This window comes from Mesoplodon densirostris, chromosome 2, assembly GCF_025265405.1.
Source record: "Mesoplodon densirostris isolate mMesDen1 chromosome 2, mMesDen1 primary haplotype, whole genome shotgun sequence".
Classification (NCBI taxonomy): domain Eukaryota; kingdom Metazoa; phylum Chordata; class Mammalia; order Artiodactyla; family Ziphiidae; genus Mesoplodon; species Mesoplodon densirostris.
Genome location: NC_082662.1, coordinates 35,848,457 through 35,866,235, shown reverse-complemented (window position 1 = coordinate 35,866,235; position 17,779 = coordinate 35,848,457). Strand labels below are relative to the sequence as shown.

The window sequence follows — 17,779 nt, the reverse complement described above, 5'->3', positions numbered from 1 at the left end:
ATGGACACCCCATGTCAAACAACTAGCAAGACAGGAACACAACCCCACCCATTAGCAGAGAGGCTGCCTAAAAACATAATCAGTTGACACCCCCAAACACACCATGAGACAATGTCCTGCCCACATGAAAGACAAGATCCAGCCTCATCCTCCAGAACACAGGTACCAGTCCCCTGCACCAGGAAGCCTACACAACCTACTGAACCAACCTTACCCACTGGGGGCAGACACCAAAAACAACGGGAATTTCGAACCTGCAGCCTGTGAAAAGTAGACCCCAAACCCAGTAAGTTAAGCAAAATGAGAAGACAGAGAAATACACAGCAGATGAAAGAGCAAGGTAAAAACCCACCAGACCAAACAAATGAAGAGGAAATAGGCAGTCTTCCTGAAAAAGAATTCAGAGTAATAATAGTAAAGATATCCCAAATCTTGGAAATAGAATTGAGAAAATACAAGAAACATGTAACAAGGACCTAGAAGAACTAAAGAGCAAACAATGATATACAACACAATAAATGAAATTAAAAATTCTCTAGAAGGAATCAATACCAGAATAACTGAGGCAAAAGAAAGGATAAGTGACCTGGAAGATAAAATAGTGGAAATAACTACCACAGAGCAGAATTAAAAAAAAAGAATGTAAAGAATTGAGGACAGTCTCAGAGACCTCTGGGACAACATGAAATGCACCAACATTCGAATTATAGGGGTTCCAGAAGAAGAAGAGAAAAAGAAAGGGACTGAGAAAATATTTGAAGAGATTATAGTTGAAAACTTCCCTAATATGGGAAAGGAAATAGTTAATCAAGTCCAGGAGGCACAGAGAGTCCCATACAGAATAAATCCAAGGAGAAATAGTCCAAGACACATATTAATCAAACTATCAAAAATTAAACACAAAGAAATCATATTAAAAGCAGCAAGGCAAAAACAACAAATAACACACAAGGGAATCCCCATCAGGTTAACAGCTGATCTCTCAGCAGAAACTCTGCAAGCCAGAGGCAGTGGCAGGACATATTTAAAGTGATGAAAGGGAAAATCCTACAACCAAGATTACTCTATCTAGCAAAGATCTCATTGAGATTCGACAGAGAAATTAAAAACATTACAGACAAGCAAAAGCTAAGAGAATTCAGCACCACCAAAGCAGCTTTACAACAAATTCTAAAGGAACTTCTCTAGACAGGAAATACAAGAGAAGGAAAAGACCTACAATAACAAACCCCAAACAGTTAAGAAAATGGTAATAGGAACATACATATCAATAATTACCTTAAATGTAAATGGATTAAATGCTCGAACCAAAAGATATAGACTGGCTGAATGGATACAAAAACAAGACCTGTATATATGCTGCTTACAAGAGATCCACTTCAGACCTAGGGACACATACAGACTGAAAGTGAGGGGATGGAAAAAGATATTCCATGCAAATAGAAATCAAAAGAAAGCTGGGGTAGCAATTCTCATATAAGACAAAATGGACTTTAAAATAAAGACTATTATAAGAGACAAAGAAGGACACTACATAATGATCAAGGGATCAATCCAAGAAGATATAACAATTGTAAAGGTATATGCACCCAGTATAGGAGCACCTCAATACATAAGGCAAATGCTAACAGCGATAAAAGGGGAAATCGACAGTAACACAATCATAGTAGGGGACTTTTAAACCCCACTTTCACCAATGGACAGATCATCCAGAATGAAAATAAATAAGGAAACACAAGCTTTAAATGATACATTAAACAAGATGGACTTAATTGATACTTATAGGACATTCCATCCAAAAACAACAGAATACACTTTCTTCTCAAGTGCTCATGGAACATTCTCCAGGATAGATCATATGTTGGGTCACAAATCAAGCCTTGATAAATTTAAGAAAATTGAAATTGTATCAAGTACTTTTCTGACCACAACGCTGTAAGACTAGACATCAATACAGGAAAAAACCTGTAAAAAATACAAACACATGGAGGCTAAACAATACAGTACTAAATAACCAAGAGATCACTGAAGAAATCAAAGAGGAAATTAAAAAATACCTAGAAACAAATGCCAATGAAAACACAATGACCCAAAACCTATGGGATGCAGCAAAAGCAGTTCTAAGAGGGAAGTTTATAGCAGTACAATCCTACCTCAAGAAACAAGAAAAATCTCAAACAACCTAACATTATACCGTAAGCAATTAGAGAAAGAAGAACAAAAAAACCCAAAGTTAGCAGAATGAAACAAATCATAAAGATCAGATCAGAAATAAATGAAAAAGAAATGAAGGAAACAATAGCAAAGATCAATAAAACTAAAAGCTGGTTCTTTGAGAAGATAAACAAAATTGATAAACCATTAGCCAGACTCATCAAGAAAAAAAGGGACAAGACTCAAATCAATAGAATTAGAAATGAAAAAGGAGAAGTAACAACTGACACTGCAGAAATACAAAGGATCATGAGAGATTACTACAAGCAACTATATGCCAATAAGGTGGACAACTTGGAAGAAATGGACAAATTCTTACAAAAGCACAACCTTCCGAGACTGAACCAGGAAGAAATAGAAAATATAAACAGACCAATCACAAGCACTGAAATTCAGACTGTGATTCAAAGTCTTCCGCAAAACAAAAGCCCAGGACCAGATGGCTTCACAGGCGAATTCTATCAAACATTTAGAGAGGAGCTAACACCTATTCTTCTCAAACTCTTCCAAAATATAGTAGAGGGAGGAACGCTCCCAAACTCCTTCTACGAGGCCACCATCACCCTGATACCAAAACCAGACAAAGATGCCACAAAGAAAGAAAACTACAGGCCAATATCACTGATGAAGCTAGATGCAAAAATCCTCAACAAAATACTAGCAAACAGAGCTTCCCTGGTGGCGCAGTGGTTGAGAGTCCGCCTGCCGATGCAGGGGACATGGGTTCGTGCCCCGGTCCAGGAGGATTCCACATGCCATGGAGCAGCTGGGCCCGTGAGCCATGGCCGCTGAGCCTGCGTGTCCAAGAGCCTGTGCTCTGCAACGGGAGAAGCCACAACAGTGAGAAGCCCGCGTACCACACACACACACACACAAAAAAAATATATATATATATACTAGCAAACAGAATCCAACAGCGCATTAAAAGGATCATACACCAAGATCAACTGGGGATTATCCCAGGAATGCAAGGATTCTTCAATACATGCAAATCAATGAATGTGAAAAACCATATTAAGAAACTGAAGGAGAAAAACCATATGATCATCTCAATAGATGCAAAGAAAGCTTTTGACAAAATTCAACACCCATTTATGATAAAAACCCTCTAGAAAGTAGGCATAGAGGGAACTTACCTCCACATACTAAAGGCCATATATGACAAACCCACAGCCAACATTGTCCTCAATGGTGAAAAACTGAAACCATTTCCACTAAGATCAGGAAGAAGACAAGGTTGCCCACGCTCACCACTATTATTCAACACAGTTTAAAAAGTTTTAGCCACAGCAATCAGAGAAGAAAAAGAAATAAAATGAATCCACATTGGAAAAAAGAAGTAAAACTGTCACTGTTTGAAGATGACATGATACTATACATAGAGAATCCTAAAGATGCTACCAGAAAACTAGTAGAGCTAATCAATGAATCTGGTAAAGTAGCAGGATACAAAATTAATGCACAGAAACCTGTTGTATTCCTTTATACTAATGATGAAATATCTGAAAGAGAAATTAAGGAAACACTCCCATTTACCATTGCAACAAAAAGAATAAAATACCTAAGAATAAACCTACCTAAGGAGACAAAAGACCTGTATGCAGAAACTATAAGAAACTGATGAAGGAAATTAAAGATGATACAAACAGATGGAGAGACATACCATGTTCTTGGATTGGAAAAATCAACATTGTGAAAATGACTATACTACCCAAAGCAATCTACAGATTCAGTGCAATCCCTATCAAACTACCAATGGCATTTTTCACAGAACTAGAACAAAAAATTCCACAATTTATATGGAAACACAAAAGACCCCAAATAGCCAAAGCAATCTTGAGAAGGAAAAACAGAGCTGGAGGAATCAGGCTCCCTCATTTCAGACTATACTACAAAGCTACTGTAATCAAGAGAGTATGGTACTGGCACAAAAACAGAAATATAGATCAACAGAACAGGATAGAAAGCCCAGAGATAAACTGACGCACATATGGTCACCTTATCTTTGATAAAGGAGGCAAGAATATACAATGGAGAAAAGACAGCCTCTTCAATAAGTGGTGCTGGGAAAACTGGACAGCTACATGTAAAAGAATGAAATTAGAACACTCCCTAACACCATACACAAAAATAAACTCAAAATGGATTAGAGACCTAAATATAAGGCCAGACACTATAAAAGTCTTAGAGGAAAACATAGGCAGAGCACTCCATGACATAAATCACAGCAAGGTCCCTTTTGACCCAGCTCTTAGAGAAATGGAAATAAAAACAAAAATAAAAACACATGGGACCTAATGAAACTTCAAAGCTTTTGCACAGCAAAGGAAACCATAAACAAGATGAAAAAACAACTCTCAGAATGGGAGAAAATATTTGCAAACAAAGCAATTGGCAAAGGGTTAATCTCCAAAATACAGAGGTGGCTCAACATCTAAAAAACAGCCCAATCCAAAAATGGGCAGAAGACCTAAATAGACATTTCTCCCAAGAAGATATACAGATTGTCAAGAAACACATGAAAGGATGCTTAACATCACTAATCATTAGAGAAATGCAAATCAAAACTACAATGAGGTATCACCTCACACCAGTCAGAATGGTCATAATCAAAAAATCTACAAACAATAAATGCTGGAGAGGGTGTGGAGAAAAGGAACCCTCTTGCACTGTTGGTGGGAATGTAAATTGATACAGCCACTATGGAGAACAGTATGGAAGTTCCTTCAAAAACTTAACATGGAACTACCATACAACCCAGCAATCCCACTATTGGGCATATACCCTGAGAAAACCATAATTCAAAAAGAGTCATGTACCACAACGTTCATTGCAGCTCTATTTACAATGGCAAGGACATGGAAGCAACCTAAGTGTCCATCGACAGGTGAATGGGTAAAGAAGATGTGGTACATATATAAAATGTAATATTACTCAGCCATAAAAAGAAACGAAATTGAGTTATTTGTAGTGAGGTGGATGGACTTAGAGTCAGTCATACAGAGTGAAGTAAGTCAGAAAGGGAAAATCAAATACCATATGCTAACACATATATATGAAATCTAAAGGAAAAAAATGGTTATGAAGAACCCAGGGGCAGGACAGGAATAATGACACATACGTAGAGAATGGACTTGAGGACACGGGGAGGGGGAATGGTAAGCAGGGATGAAGTGAGAGAGTGGCATGGACATATATACACTACCAAATGTAAAATAGATAGCTAGTGGGAATCAGCCACATAGCACAGGGAGATCTGCTCGGTGCTTTGTGACCACCTAGAGGGGTGGGTAGGGAGGGTGGGAGAGAGATCCAAGAGGGAGGGGATATGGGGATATATGTATACATATAGCTGATTCACTTTGTTTTACAGCAGAAACGAACACACCATTGTAAAGCAATTATACTCCAATAAAGATGTTAAAAAGAAGAAGAAGAAGAAGAAGAGACGGAGGGGGAAGGGAGGGCGGGCGGAAAGGCCAGCTAGAGCCTGTCCCAAGATGTCCTGTGAAGCCTCTGTCCAAGTCAAAACTCTGGGCTGCTTGGCCCCCTAGATGGCAATTTACTTGTGGCACCTTCCACTTCTATGCCTCCCAATGTTGGTTCAAAGGGCCCTGAAATGTAGAAAAGAAGCTTTGTCCACTGTAAGCTCAGTGACCATGTTTTCCTGTTCCCTAACCCCTCTCACCCTCATCCTACATCTGTGGTTAGCTGTGAAGACCCAGTGTATGTTCACGAGTTTCCACAAAGAACTCAGTGGCTGGTGTGAGAAGCTGAAGGGTCCTTTCCCATGTTTTTGGGGTCAAGCAGAGATGGGGCTTCCAATGTAATGCTTTTCTGTGACAACTTCCTTTTATCACTGCAATTGTATTTCAGGCAGAGGAATATGCCATGAGAGCCCTGGATCTAGCCAAAGAACAGCAGCTCAGTGTCCATGAACAAAACACCATTCAAGATTTACTAAATCTCACCTCAGCTGAGGACGCTCATCCCATTACTTGGTGACCAAGAGCTCTGCATCATGGACTATTGAGCATCTAATGTATTCCAGCCTTTCATAGCTGCTTTGAGGTGCTATGAATTGCTGAAGTGCCCACCCTCATCCCCTGGGATTGCACTCATAGCTGTGTTTTTATTGTTTCACAGCATATGTTGGGGAATATAGAGCTTTTGGCATAGAAATCAGTAAAACTCTTATTTATCATGACTTTGCATGACTTTGAATAATGTGTTATCAGCTCACTAACAAGGTATTTATAATTAAACTGCAAATAGTTTATCCTATTTCTCAGAGGTCTCCCAGTGATGCATTCTTCATAGGTCTTTGCCAAAGAAAGGGGTAGGAAATAGAGCTATACTGGAGTAAAGTTTCTCTATTCTACTGTAATTAAATTAGCATTAATCTGAGGTAGATTGTGATTAAAATGCCCATTATAATTTCTGGAGCAATCACTAAGAAAAGTAATCTAAAAAACAGTTAAAATCAACAAGGAAATTAAAATGGTACACTAGAAAAGATCCACTTAATGCAAAAGAAGGCAGTAAAGGAGGAATGGAGGAACAAAAAGATGTGAGACATATAGAAAACAAATAGCAAAATGCAGACATAAATTGTAGAAGACTTTGCCAGAAAAGGCCCCTGGGCCTTTCAAGGAGCTCCAGTATGGATTGACCGAGTTACCATTCCACATTGGTATCTCTTTTCTCAGACATTTATTTGAAGGGGATGTGAGCCATCTATACTGTCTAGGGGGGAAGTACTCTGGAAGGTCCCCTGTGATGTAGGGGACAGAGTGTAGGCATTGGAGCAGACACGCCTGGGTTCAAATCCCAGCTCTCTCACGTAACAGCTCTGTGACCTTGATTCACCGCTTCCCACCCCTCCACACACACCCAACCTCCTCATTATGTTCTAAAATGGCCCAGGTGTGGCCATGGCTGTATCAGCTAGTGCCATCGAGGACTCTGGTCATTTAGTGCATCCTTTTTTTCTCCAGACTCACTAAGCAGCCTGCCTATTACCACTTTGCTTCCTGGGTAGATCTGTACCAGGGAGAGGTTATGCAAATCAAGGACCTGTCGCAGAGTTTTATGTTCCTCACTTATATTAATTCCCTCAGGCACATATAATAAAAATATGTCAGATGGCCACCCTGCACCTTCAGGTCTAGGTAAAATCCACTTGGGGCACTCTTATGCTTCTGCAAGATGGCTATGAAGTCCCAGGGCCTTACTTTTCTCTTCTCACTTCAGTTTTTAGCTTCAATTATCTATACTCTGTCACTCTCCACATCTTGTCTTGTAGCTGTTTTTTTCGTCTCTTTAGGGACACATCCCTTCTTCTTGATTCTCACCTGCTAACCCCAAATATGAGCCAGCTCTTTCAAATAGATGTTGAATGAAGATTGGAGGAGTGAGGAGAAGGATCAATGGCTCTTCAGCAGATAATTTAAAAGAAAATATTAGAACTTCCTTATTCTAAAATAGTCCTTCAAAGTCCATTTCATTAAACTCTAGTTCTCTTCTTTACCATAGTCATTGGCCCCTTTCTCTTTTTCTCCCCTCCCTTTTCTGTTTTCTGTTCTCTCCACCCATGAATTCTTGTTCATGACTCCTTCCCCATTGAGTATACTTATAAAATTACTGTTTCAATTTATTGTTCCTACTGACTGATTTTTCTCTTGGTTATGGCTCATAATTTTCTGCTTTTTTACATCATGTCTAGAAATATAATTTTCAGTCTTTCTGCTTTTCTAACACTTGCATTAAGGCTATAAATTTTCCTCTAAATGCTGCTTTCATTGATACCACATATTATGAAATGCATTTTTATTATCATTTGCTCTAAATATTTCTTAATTTTTTTGACTCATGAGTCATTTAGAAGTATGATTCTTAATTTCTAAAAGATGTTGTTACCTTTTTGCTGTTTTCCAGCTTAATTTTATTGAGATCATAAAATACGTTGTGTACAATTTTGACTTAGAAATTGTTTGGGGTTTGCTTTATGGCCCAGGATATGGTTAATATGTATTTGTAAATGTTTTGTGTGTGCTATAAAAGAATGGAGTTATTGGGCACATTGCCCTATATATGTCCGTTAAGTCAAATTTTTTTCATATTTTCAAACGCTGCATCTCCTTGCTGAATTTCTAATTTATTTCTGAGAGAGGTACATAAAATCCATCCAATATGATTGTGGTTATATTTATTTTTCCTTGTAGTTCTATCAGTTTTTGCTTTACATATTTTGGGGCTTGGCTGTTAGGCAAGTACAAGTTCAAATATTGTAATTTCCTGGTGAATTGAATCCTTATTTTTTGTATTATGAAGTGATTCTCTTTATCTCCAGTAATGCTTTTAACCTTAGAGTCTGATGTTTTGGTCTGATGTTAACATAGCTACGCCTATTTCCTTTTGGGCTGGATTGCTTGTTATCAGCTAGGTGTTATCACTTACCTCTGCTTCAGCATTTACCTCTGCTTCAAAGGGGAAGCTTGGAACTACAGTTCCCAGTATCTCTTTCCTTTTATGATTCTGGATTAAATTCAGCCAATGAGGGGCTACTGCACAGGATTTGGAAGCTGGATGAGAAGGAACAGCCATTAATCTTCCTGAGAATCACCCACTGTTTCTTTCCTGAAAGCAGATATCCTGTGAAAGCAGCTTGCTGACCTTTGCTTCCTGATCACCCAGACATTTCAAAGATTGTGTAAGATTCTAATTCCCTACATTAAATAAATCTCTTTACTCAAAATGCTCAGAGAGGCTTCTGTTTTCTTGACTAAATCCTGACCAAACCCTTAGTATTTCTTCTTGCAACCTTTCACTTTCAAACAATCTATACCCTTATGGTTTGGATGTATCTCTTATAAAAATAGTATAGTTAGATATTTTTATATCTGTAATTTTAAAAGAATCATTTAGTCAATTTACATTTTATTTGTATGCTAAATTGTTTGGGTTTAAATCTATTATTTTGTGCCTTCTATTTGTACTGCACGTTCTTTTTTCTCTCTTCTTTCTTCTAGATTGATTATGTATTTTTTCTCATTCCATTTTCTACCCCCTGTCTGCTAGTTTGTAGGTTACACACTGTGTTTCTATTCTTTAAGTGATTACTCCAGAAATTCAAATATTCATTCCTAACTTATCAACGTCTAAAGTTATTCAGGATGTTTACCCTCATCCTGGACAGTACAAGGGCTTTAAAAATTTTAAATTCCATTTGCTTCCCCCTAACTTATATATTATTACTGTGATTTATTTCAAGTATATCTTAAACCCACAAATCACAATTATTATTATTATTTTATAAAGTCATTATTATTTTATAAAGTCATATTCCTTCTTGCTTTTCACACCCTCTATCTGGGTTCACATCACTGATAAATCCTTTAGTATTTCCTACGGTGAGGGTTTGCTGATGGCAAATACTCAGATTTTCTTTCTTTCACTAATTTGATAATGTTTTATTTTGCCCTCTTTTTTTGACTCATCAGTGAAAATGTTTCACTTTCATACATGATACAGTGATGCAGGACATAATCTCAGTTCTGAAGGTCTCTGTGAAATGTGATTTACTTGACCTAAAAAGGTATATGCAGGTTCAAGAGAACCAGGAGTTCTTGGGAGATAAGAATATCTCTTATCATTCTACCAGGTAACCTTCCCTAAGCATCTTCAGCAGAATTTGCAGGTGTGGAGCTGAGGGATCATTTCTGAAAGTCCTGGCTCAATTTTTTCTACTAGCAAGCACATAGCAGTGTTACAAATTATATCATGTTGTCTATGAACATTTATTTAACAAAAATTCACATTGAGTAGTTGCTCTGAGTACCAACTCTCCCATGTTTTATCATTGCACAGCTTTGGACCTGTGCTGTGCCATAGGTCCTCCGATGACCAAGAGTAGAACCAAGGTGCTCTACCACCACTAGGTCCTACTATAGATATATATCATGCAAGTGAGGTTTCTGTATTCACGATGGCTCTATGAAGCATACTATCTCTCAAGAACAAGAGGTCAAACAAAACACACACCTGGCAAAGTAGATGCTTCCGAAAAGATGATGAAGCATTACTTGAATGACAAACCACATCATCATGTTGTTTGCTAGAAAAAGTATGTTCTTCCTGATATTCATCAAGATTGATGGTGATGAGATGGAGATAAATATTTTATTTAATAGATACGCTTACACAGACAGTTTCAATAGCTAATAAATACTTAAATAAACAGCAGCAGGTTTGAAAAGCATATAAGCAAGGTTACTATTGAGATCAGGATATAAAACCAAGATGATATATTATAAATGTTGTCCCTTGCTTGCGAACCTTTCTAAGGATTGCAGAAACAATCCTAGAACCTCTTAATGATCAAGGGAGAAAAGCTTTCAATGAAAAAAGACCATTCAGAGTTTGAAAGTCATGTTTCACCGCAAGAAACAAAACTGGATGTGAGGGATAAGGAAGATAGCAGCCAAAGAATGACTCCTGAAGTGTGTTTTCTTTCCTTCTGGTTTGAGCAAGTGGTTGGCGTTGTGCCCTCAGGTGAGGAGGTCCTGGAAGAGGAGCGAATCTGCAGGAGAGAGGAATGTGAATTCAGATTGGGGCGTGGTGAGTTTCAGATACTTATGAGACATTTGAGGGGAGATGAAAAGGCAGGCAACTGCACAGGCAATCTGACATTAAGAAAAGTACACTGAGTTTGAGAGGTAAATTTGAGAGCATCGTGTAGGTTGTAATTAATACCGTGGAAACAAAGGAGATCACCTAGGGAAGAGAAGAGAGATAAGGAAGGGAAGAGAGCCCCAGGAAATGCCCTGAAACTGAACGTTTAATAGAGAAGAGGGGAACCCAGCAGATGAGGGTGACATAATTTCAGATTTATTCAGAGTATTCATACAAAGGATTCCCATATATCTTTCACCCAGATTCCCCAGATGTTAACATTTTACCATATTTGCCTCATCATTTTCTCTATATAGATACCCATTATTCTCTGAACCATTTGAAAGAAAGTTGCAAACACTATGCCCCTTTGTCCCTCAATATTTAATGTGGTTCTTCTAAAAACAAGGAAACTCTTACATATTCTCATCAGTACAATCATCGAAATCAGGAAACTAGGGACTTCCCTGGTGGCACAGTGGTTAAGAATCCTCCTGCCAATTAAGGGACACGGGTTCGAGCCATGGTCCGGGAAGATCCCACATGCCGTGGAGCAACTAAGCCCGTGAGCTACAAGTACTGAGCCTGCGCTCTGGAGTCCGCAAGCCACAACTACTGAGCCCACGAGCCACAACTACTGAAGACCCCGCGCCTAGAGCCCATGCTCCACAAGAGAAGCCACCGCAATGAGAAGCCCCCACACCGCAACGAAGAGTAGCCCTTGCTCACCTCAACTAGAGGAAGCCGTGGGCAGCAACGAAGACCCGACACAGCCAAAAATAAATAAATAATTTTTTTTTAAAAAAGGAAATTAATCATTGATAGGATGCGATCAAACAATGAAATACAGATTTTAGTTCAGATATCACCACTTGTCATAATGATGTTCTTTAGAGCAAAAGAACATCCCTGAGCAAGCAGTGCATTCAGTTGCTGTCTCTTTAGGCCTTTAAATGTGACACAGTGTCCTGCTACTCAAATCTCTGACTTATGAGAAATTCAGCCAAAATTTTCTAACAAATGAAGAAGCCAAGGCCTTTGGGAGCTCTGAAGAGCTGTGACTCACTGAAGTACAGTAGATCTGAGGCCGGTGGAAGAGCCGTAACCCTTGGGGGAAGGCTCTTCCCTGATTGAGGGAATTCCTGCAGTGAAAAACGCAGCTGCAGGAAAAGCAGTGAAATGGGAACCAGCATGACAGCCAGGTGGGTGTCATCAGCATGAAGCTGGAAACGTTTCGGGGGATGACCGTGGAACCCTGGAAAACAGAAGAGGAAGTCTCATAGGCTTATTCCTTGGGGAGAGGAAATCCCAAGATCCAATAACTGGGGATGGTGTCTGTAGGCAGCCTAAAGATCTTTCTACTGGTGCCCTGTCAGCATGGTTGCTGCCAGAGCCACAGTCAGGATGGTGGGGAAGCAGTCACTACCCTTCTCAAAGGACCCCTGGCCCCACCAAACACACTGGTCTACAATGCAGTAAATGCAGTTCTTTTGGGACAACTGGGGGAAGTGTATATGAACTGGGAATTAGATGCTATCAAGGAATTACTGTTAATTTTGTTATACGCGGTAAAGGCATAAGGAAATATCTTATTAAAATGAGATGCCTGCTGAAGTATGCAGGGGAGAAAAGATACAGTGTGTGGAAATTGTTTTTAAATGCTTAAGAAGAAGAAGTAGGTAGATGCAGTAAAAATAGAAAATTTTGATAATTTAAAATTTGAGGAGTTTACTAAACCATCCTCTCGACTTTTGTGTAGTTTGAAGAATTTCATATATAAATAGAATAAAAAAGAAATACAAGTCACACTCCCCAGTGTTTGGGTTGAAGGACAATATGAGCAGTACAACAGAGTAGCATCCCTGGTTGCAGCAAAGAAGCGTTATCCCTGTGACTCTCTTACCTCAGGGTGGGCTCCCTGACCCTCACAAGTTGAGGAACAGCCTTTGTTCAAGGGTCTCAGGCCTGGTGCTGATCGGAGTTCGTTCCTAAAGGCCTTAGCACTGCTTCTCCCAGGAAGCCTTTTGAAATGTCATGCAAACAAAGTCTAATGGCTCTTCCGGTGGGGACACAAATCTTTCCAGTCCCCTGGGATCCTTCCTGCACCACACAGCCATTCTTACACACAGCAAGCTCTCACTTGCTATTTGAATCTTCATTGTAAAGTCAGTCCAGGAGAGCATGTTGAGCAGGCCCACGACAAGCTCATACCATCTGCATTAGTATTTTCCTCCATCATCTTGACAGTTGAGAGTTGGCAAGATTACAATTCAGACAGCACTCTGCATTTGAAAGGAAAATTATGGTTTTTCAGAATGCAGCTGGTGTGCAAGTGAATAGGATGAAGTTTCTATGAAGCCTTTTCCTCATTTTATGATATGAAAATAATAAAATGTAGATTCAGCGTGATACTTACTGAAAAAGAACAACCAAAAGGGACAGAGTTTGGAGGACAAAGGCAAACAAAGCGTTCTGTTTCATGGTAATAATTTTAATAAAAAGCAAAACCAGCAAAACAATCATTTAGAAATGATTTCTTCTCTGTGGGAGAAGTTAACATTGTTATTGCTGTTCAAACCACTTGGAAATGAACTCTTTGGGTGCCTAGTTAAGATATATTCTTCACAGCACATTTTCAGTTTGCCAATTAGGCAGGAAAATCTACAATTCACTTTCCTGGGGGGAACTTAGCTGAAGTACAGCTCACAGGTGAGACACAGCCTCAAAGATCACTAAGTTTAGGAGCAAACCAAAAAGATTTCTCACGTGTGAGAACAAAGGAAGACAGAACAGGCAGAGAAGCAGTGCTTTCAAGCGTTTTACTTCAAGTCAGTTCTGCACGTTACAATAGGACACTGGCTTCTGAGAAATCCATCACACATGCTACCTCCCTGGAATTGAGATGTTTCAATGCATCGGTGTATCAATTTCTTTCTTGGTTACCCAGTGGCACTGGTGTGCTGGTAAATGTTTAACAGGTAGCTCTCCAGGGGAGATACTTGGTATATAGTGTTTGCCCATCTCTGTGGGGTAAATATTCCCTCCATGGCTGACTTCAAACTACCAGTGTGATGTCACTGAACAATGCAGTTGGGAACAGATGCTCAGTTGCACGCCATTATATGGCATTTCCACTGTACAAATACAACAGATGTCAATAACCTCAGGAGCACAGACAATAGTAAAACGTAATAAAAATAATTAGGAAGTGACACGTTTTGAATATTTATTACCTTTTTTTTTTTTTTTTTTTTTTTTTTTGCTATGTGGGCCTCTCACTGTTGTGGCCTCTCCCGTTGCGGAGCACAGGCTCCGGACGCGCAGGCTCATCGGCCATGGCTCACGGGCCCAGCCGCCCCGCGGCATGTGGGATCTTCCCGGACCGGGGCACGAACCCGTGTCTCCTGCATCGGCAGGCGGACTCTCAACCACTGCGCCACCAGGGAAGCCCTATTACCTTTTTTTTTTCTTTTTTTGCGATACGCGGGCCTCTCACTGTTGTGGCCCCTCCCGTTGCGGAGCCCAGGCTCCGGACGCAGGCTCAGCAGCCACGGCTCGTGGGCCCAGCCGCTCCACCACATGTGGGATCTTCCCGGATCGGGGCACAAACCCGTGTGCCCTGCATCGGCAGGCGGACTCTCAACCACTGTGCCACCAGGGAAGCCCACCTATATTTTTAATATACTTTAATTTTAGGTTTATATAATTAAATTTTAAACTGTGGCTGCATCTAACAACCAGCCCACAGAACTCCTGAAACTGTAACAATCCGCTCTCATGGGCTGGTCCAAGCCGGCTCCACCACAACACTGGTACTCTGGGGACCTCCAGGTGGGACTAAACAAACCAGCCACCTGCCTGGTCTTGCCTTCATGAAGACCTTTATTAGTTCTAGACTAAGAACCCCAGCTCTCCACTTATAGTAGAGCAGTGTTCCTTCTAAATAGAAGATTCTGGGGGTCCGACTCGAGACAGGCCCAGGACAGCAGAATTTCAGCTGTTTTATTGGCTAGTTCCATCTGCTCTCAGGGCTGTCATCCCTGCCAAGTCCAGATGGTGCTGTTGGGCTATCAGAGTTCCCTGCACAGCTCCGCGCCCCCGCCCCCCAGCCGTCTGCACTCCCCTCACCCTCTGTTTAACAGATTCAGTTCAAATCCCTGGCACCTCCTCCTTCCATTTGATGCAAAGCCAGCAAACCTCATACAGGAAGAGCCAGAGAAACCAGGTGCTAAATCATACAAGGTCACGCTGCTCCTCCACTCTCCAGCCTCCCAGGTGTCTGAGGCAGCCTTTCCTCCAGGACTTTTCTAAGCCAGATACACCCCCTGTATCTTACACTAGAGCATCACAGAATCTCAGGGATGGATGGGACCTTTCAGTCATTAAGCCTAAACCGCAGCATGCTTAAGCAGCCACCAGTCCTATCCCCTCCCTCCCCCGCATCTCTTTTCCCAGCTGTAAAGCTGCTGTCTGCCAGCTTTTATCCCTTGGCACTGAGCCATGATCACGGGCGGGAGCTGTTTGTGATTGCTGACAGTGGAGAAAGCAAGAGGAAAGGAACCTGCTGAAAGCCAGACTTGTGGTTAAGAGCTTCACATTCAAGATTGTGTTTATTTATCACATTTATAGGTGATGATGCAAAAGTTAAGCAAGATTAAGTGACTTTCCTGAGGTCACATAAGCCATAAGTTATCAAGTCAGGATTTGAACCGGGGCTAACGCAAACTAGCACCATTTACATCAATCCGTGTTGCCTTCCATAAAGCGTGATGACCCCAACAGCTAGTGCTGATTATGGTGTTCGCCATGCCTGGCTAGGGTAGTGGGAATGGAAAATATATCACCCTAAGGGATGGCACTTGAGTTCTTCTTGAGGAGGGAGTGGTCTTTGCTTAGGAAAATGCCTTTAATAAGCCATCCGTGATAGAAGGTGAAATCTTAAAGGTAGAGGTGTTGGCAGGAATCATATTAGGAAAAGGAATGGCTATGCTACCGTCCATGAGAACATACGTGGATTTAGTTTGTCCTGAGAAGGGAGTCAGGTTCCACATGGAGTGGAAGGTGAGTGGATTCCTCTGTAGAATATAGAAGAACATTTTATGAATGGGGGTACCACGTCTGCATTGCTGCAATGCCTGCATTGCTGCCCCGTCTCCCGTTTCCTCCCACATCACTGAAACACACACAGGCACACACTCCCACACTGACTCATTTGAATTTTGGTGTGTGTGGAAGTGGGGACAGGAACCGAGCCTGTCTCAGCTGATGCGGTGAAGGGATGAGACATGATTGTTGCTTAAAATGAGGCGGCAGAAGTCTGGAGTCAGCAGTGACTGCCAAGATGTAAGTCCCTTAGAAATCACAGGGATCCAAAGGCCCGGTTATCAGACTTCTCTGCATCTCAAGGGGCAGGGGGTCCTCAACTGACCCATGGGCTACAACAGGGAAGAGTGCTCCTAGTGGCTGGCTGCAAGGGGGGTGCACTGTGGAACTGCGAGAGGGAGGAAGCCTTTGACTTTGCGGCTGATTGTAGCTAACGTGTGTGTCAATCAGGATTCCCCCTCAGGTGTGCCTGACGGGAGACGTTTGGGACCTTCCAGCCCTTGGCCTCCACGGAGGCCCATGAAGGCCTCTGCAAATCCAAGACATTCTGCAGTGAGGGAACATGAGCCAAACTGGGGCCAAGGAAGCCTTCAGTCAGCTTGGCAGGGGCCTTCTCTCACATCCCATCACTGATGGTGTAATGTGAGGCTATGTGGTCTTGGCTGGTCTACAGAAGGCACAGGCCATGAGCCAACATACACCAGAAAGTCTTATCTACGCCTTTGGGGCTTTTACCTAAAAGCCATCCAAGAGCTGAATCCTTCACAGCTGGCACCATGTTGATCCAGAGCAGAGGCTCAGCAGAAGGGCGATGGGCACAGGGTGGGTCCAGTATGGCAGCAGTGCTGGACGCCATGGAAGAACAGAGCCACCTCTGGCAGTATGCCACACCAGTTGCGAACCAGACTGCCTGGGTCCCAACCTTGCTGCTGACTAGCTAAGTGACCCTGGCCTCTGGGATTCAGAGTCCCATCTATAAAACAGGGACTGAACTAGTTCCAAAGTGCTGCTATTCCTGTGCCCTCAAATCTGGCTTGATGGGTGACCTTCTTAGGGTTGCCTCAGAGCCCTAGTGAATATGCAGTGCCAGAGCAAGACTACCCAACAGTGTTGCGTTGCCAGCATGGGGCCCAGAACAGTGCCACTTGTCAGCAGGGGAAACGCGGCTGGAGAAGGAAATGCAAAGGCTTGAAGGGACAAGGTTTTCATACTCAGCTGTGTGAGTTTTAGAAGGGAAGGCTGCAGTCTAACCACAGATTTGGAATGGAAGCATAATACGGTTTTAAGAAAGGATTAAGACAACATATGCCTGAGATGGTGGTCTTCCAGGTGACAACAGTTTAAGCCACGATCTGATCTGGGGAGTCTCAGAAGCAGTCAAAAACAGCAGCAGGTTTTCTATTAGGCTACAGCGGCAGACCTAGGACCACTGACTCCAGGGACAGTGACAAGAAGGCTGCTGTCAGGGCTCTTACCAAAAAATCAGCATAGACTGACAGCAGATAGAAGCCTCACCTCCAGGTGCACAGGAAATTATTAGGCTGTTTCACTGACTTTGGACTCACCCTCCGACATAGCTCTGTGACCGCCTGCACATGGTATTCTGTTCATTAACTTCTGGGAGGGTCAGCTGTTACTTGAGTGATCATGGAACCCCCACCCCGCTACCCCCAGTTAGCTGCTTCAAACTTCCTCTAATTTACATTCAGAGCTGGTTCTCAAGATCAGCCTTCATCAGGACTTAAAGAAGGGATGAGGTATGTTTTCTTTGGAGAAATGTCTGTTTAGG

At 41.6% G+C, this 17,779-nt stretch overlaps 1 protein-coding gene across 1 annotated transcript in view; it reads left to right on the top strand.

Moving 5' to 3' along the window:
* ZMYND12 (zinc finger MYND-type containing 12) overlaps positions 1-6,219 on the top strand; it is a 33,762-nt gene extending 27,543 nt beyond the window's left edge. The window contains exon 8 of the mRNA XM_060082780.1: positions 6,095-6,219. Within this exon, the coding sequence (XP_059938763.1) occupies positions 6,095-6,219 (125 nt within the window). The remainder of the gene's footprint in view (positions 1-6,094) is intronic.
* The last annotated feature ends 11,560 nt before the right edge of the window (positions 6,220-17,779 follow it).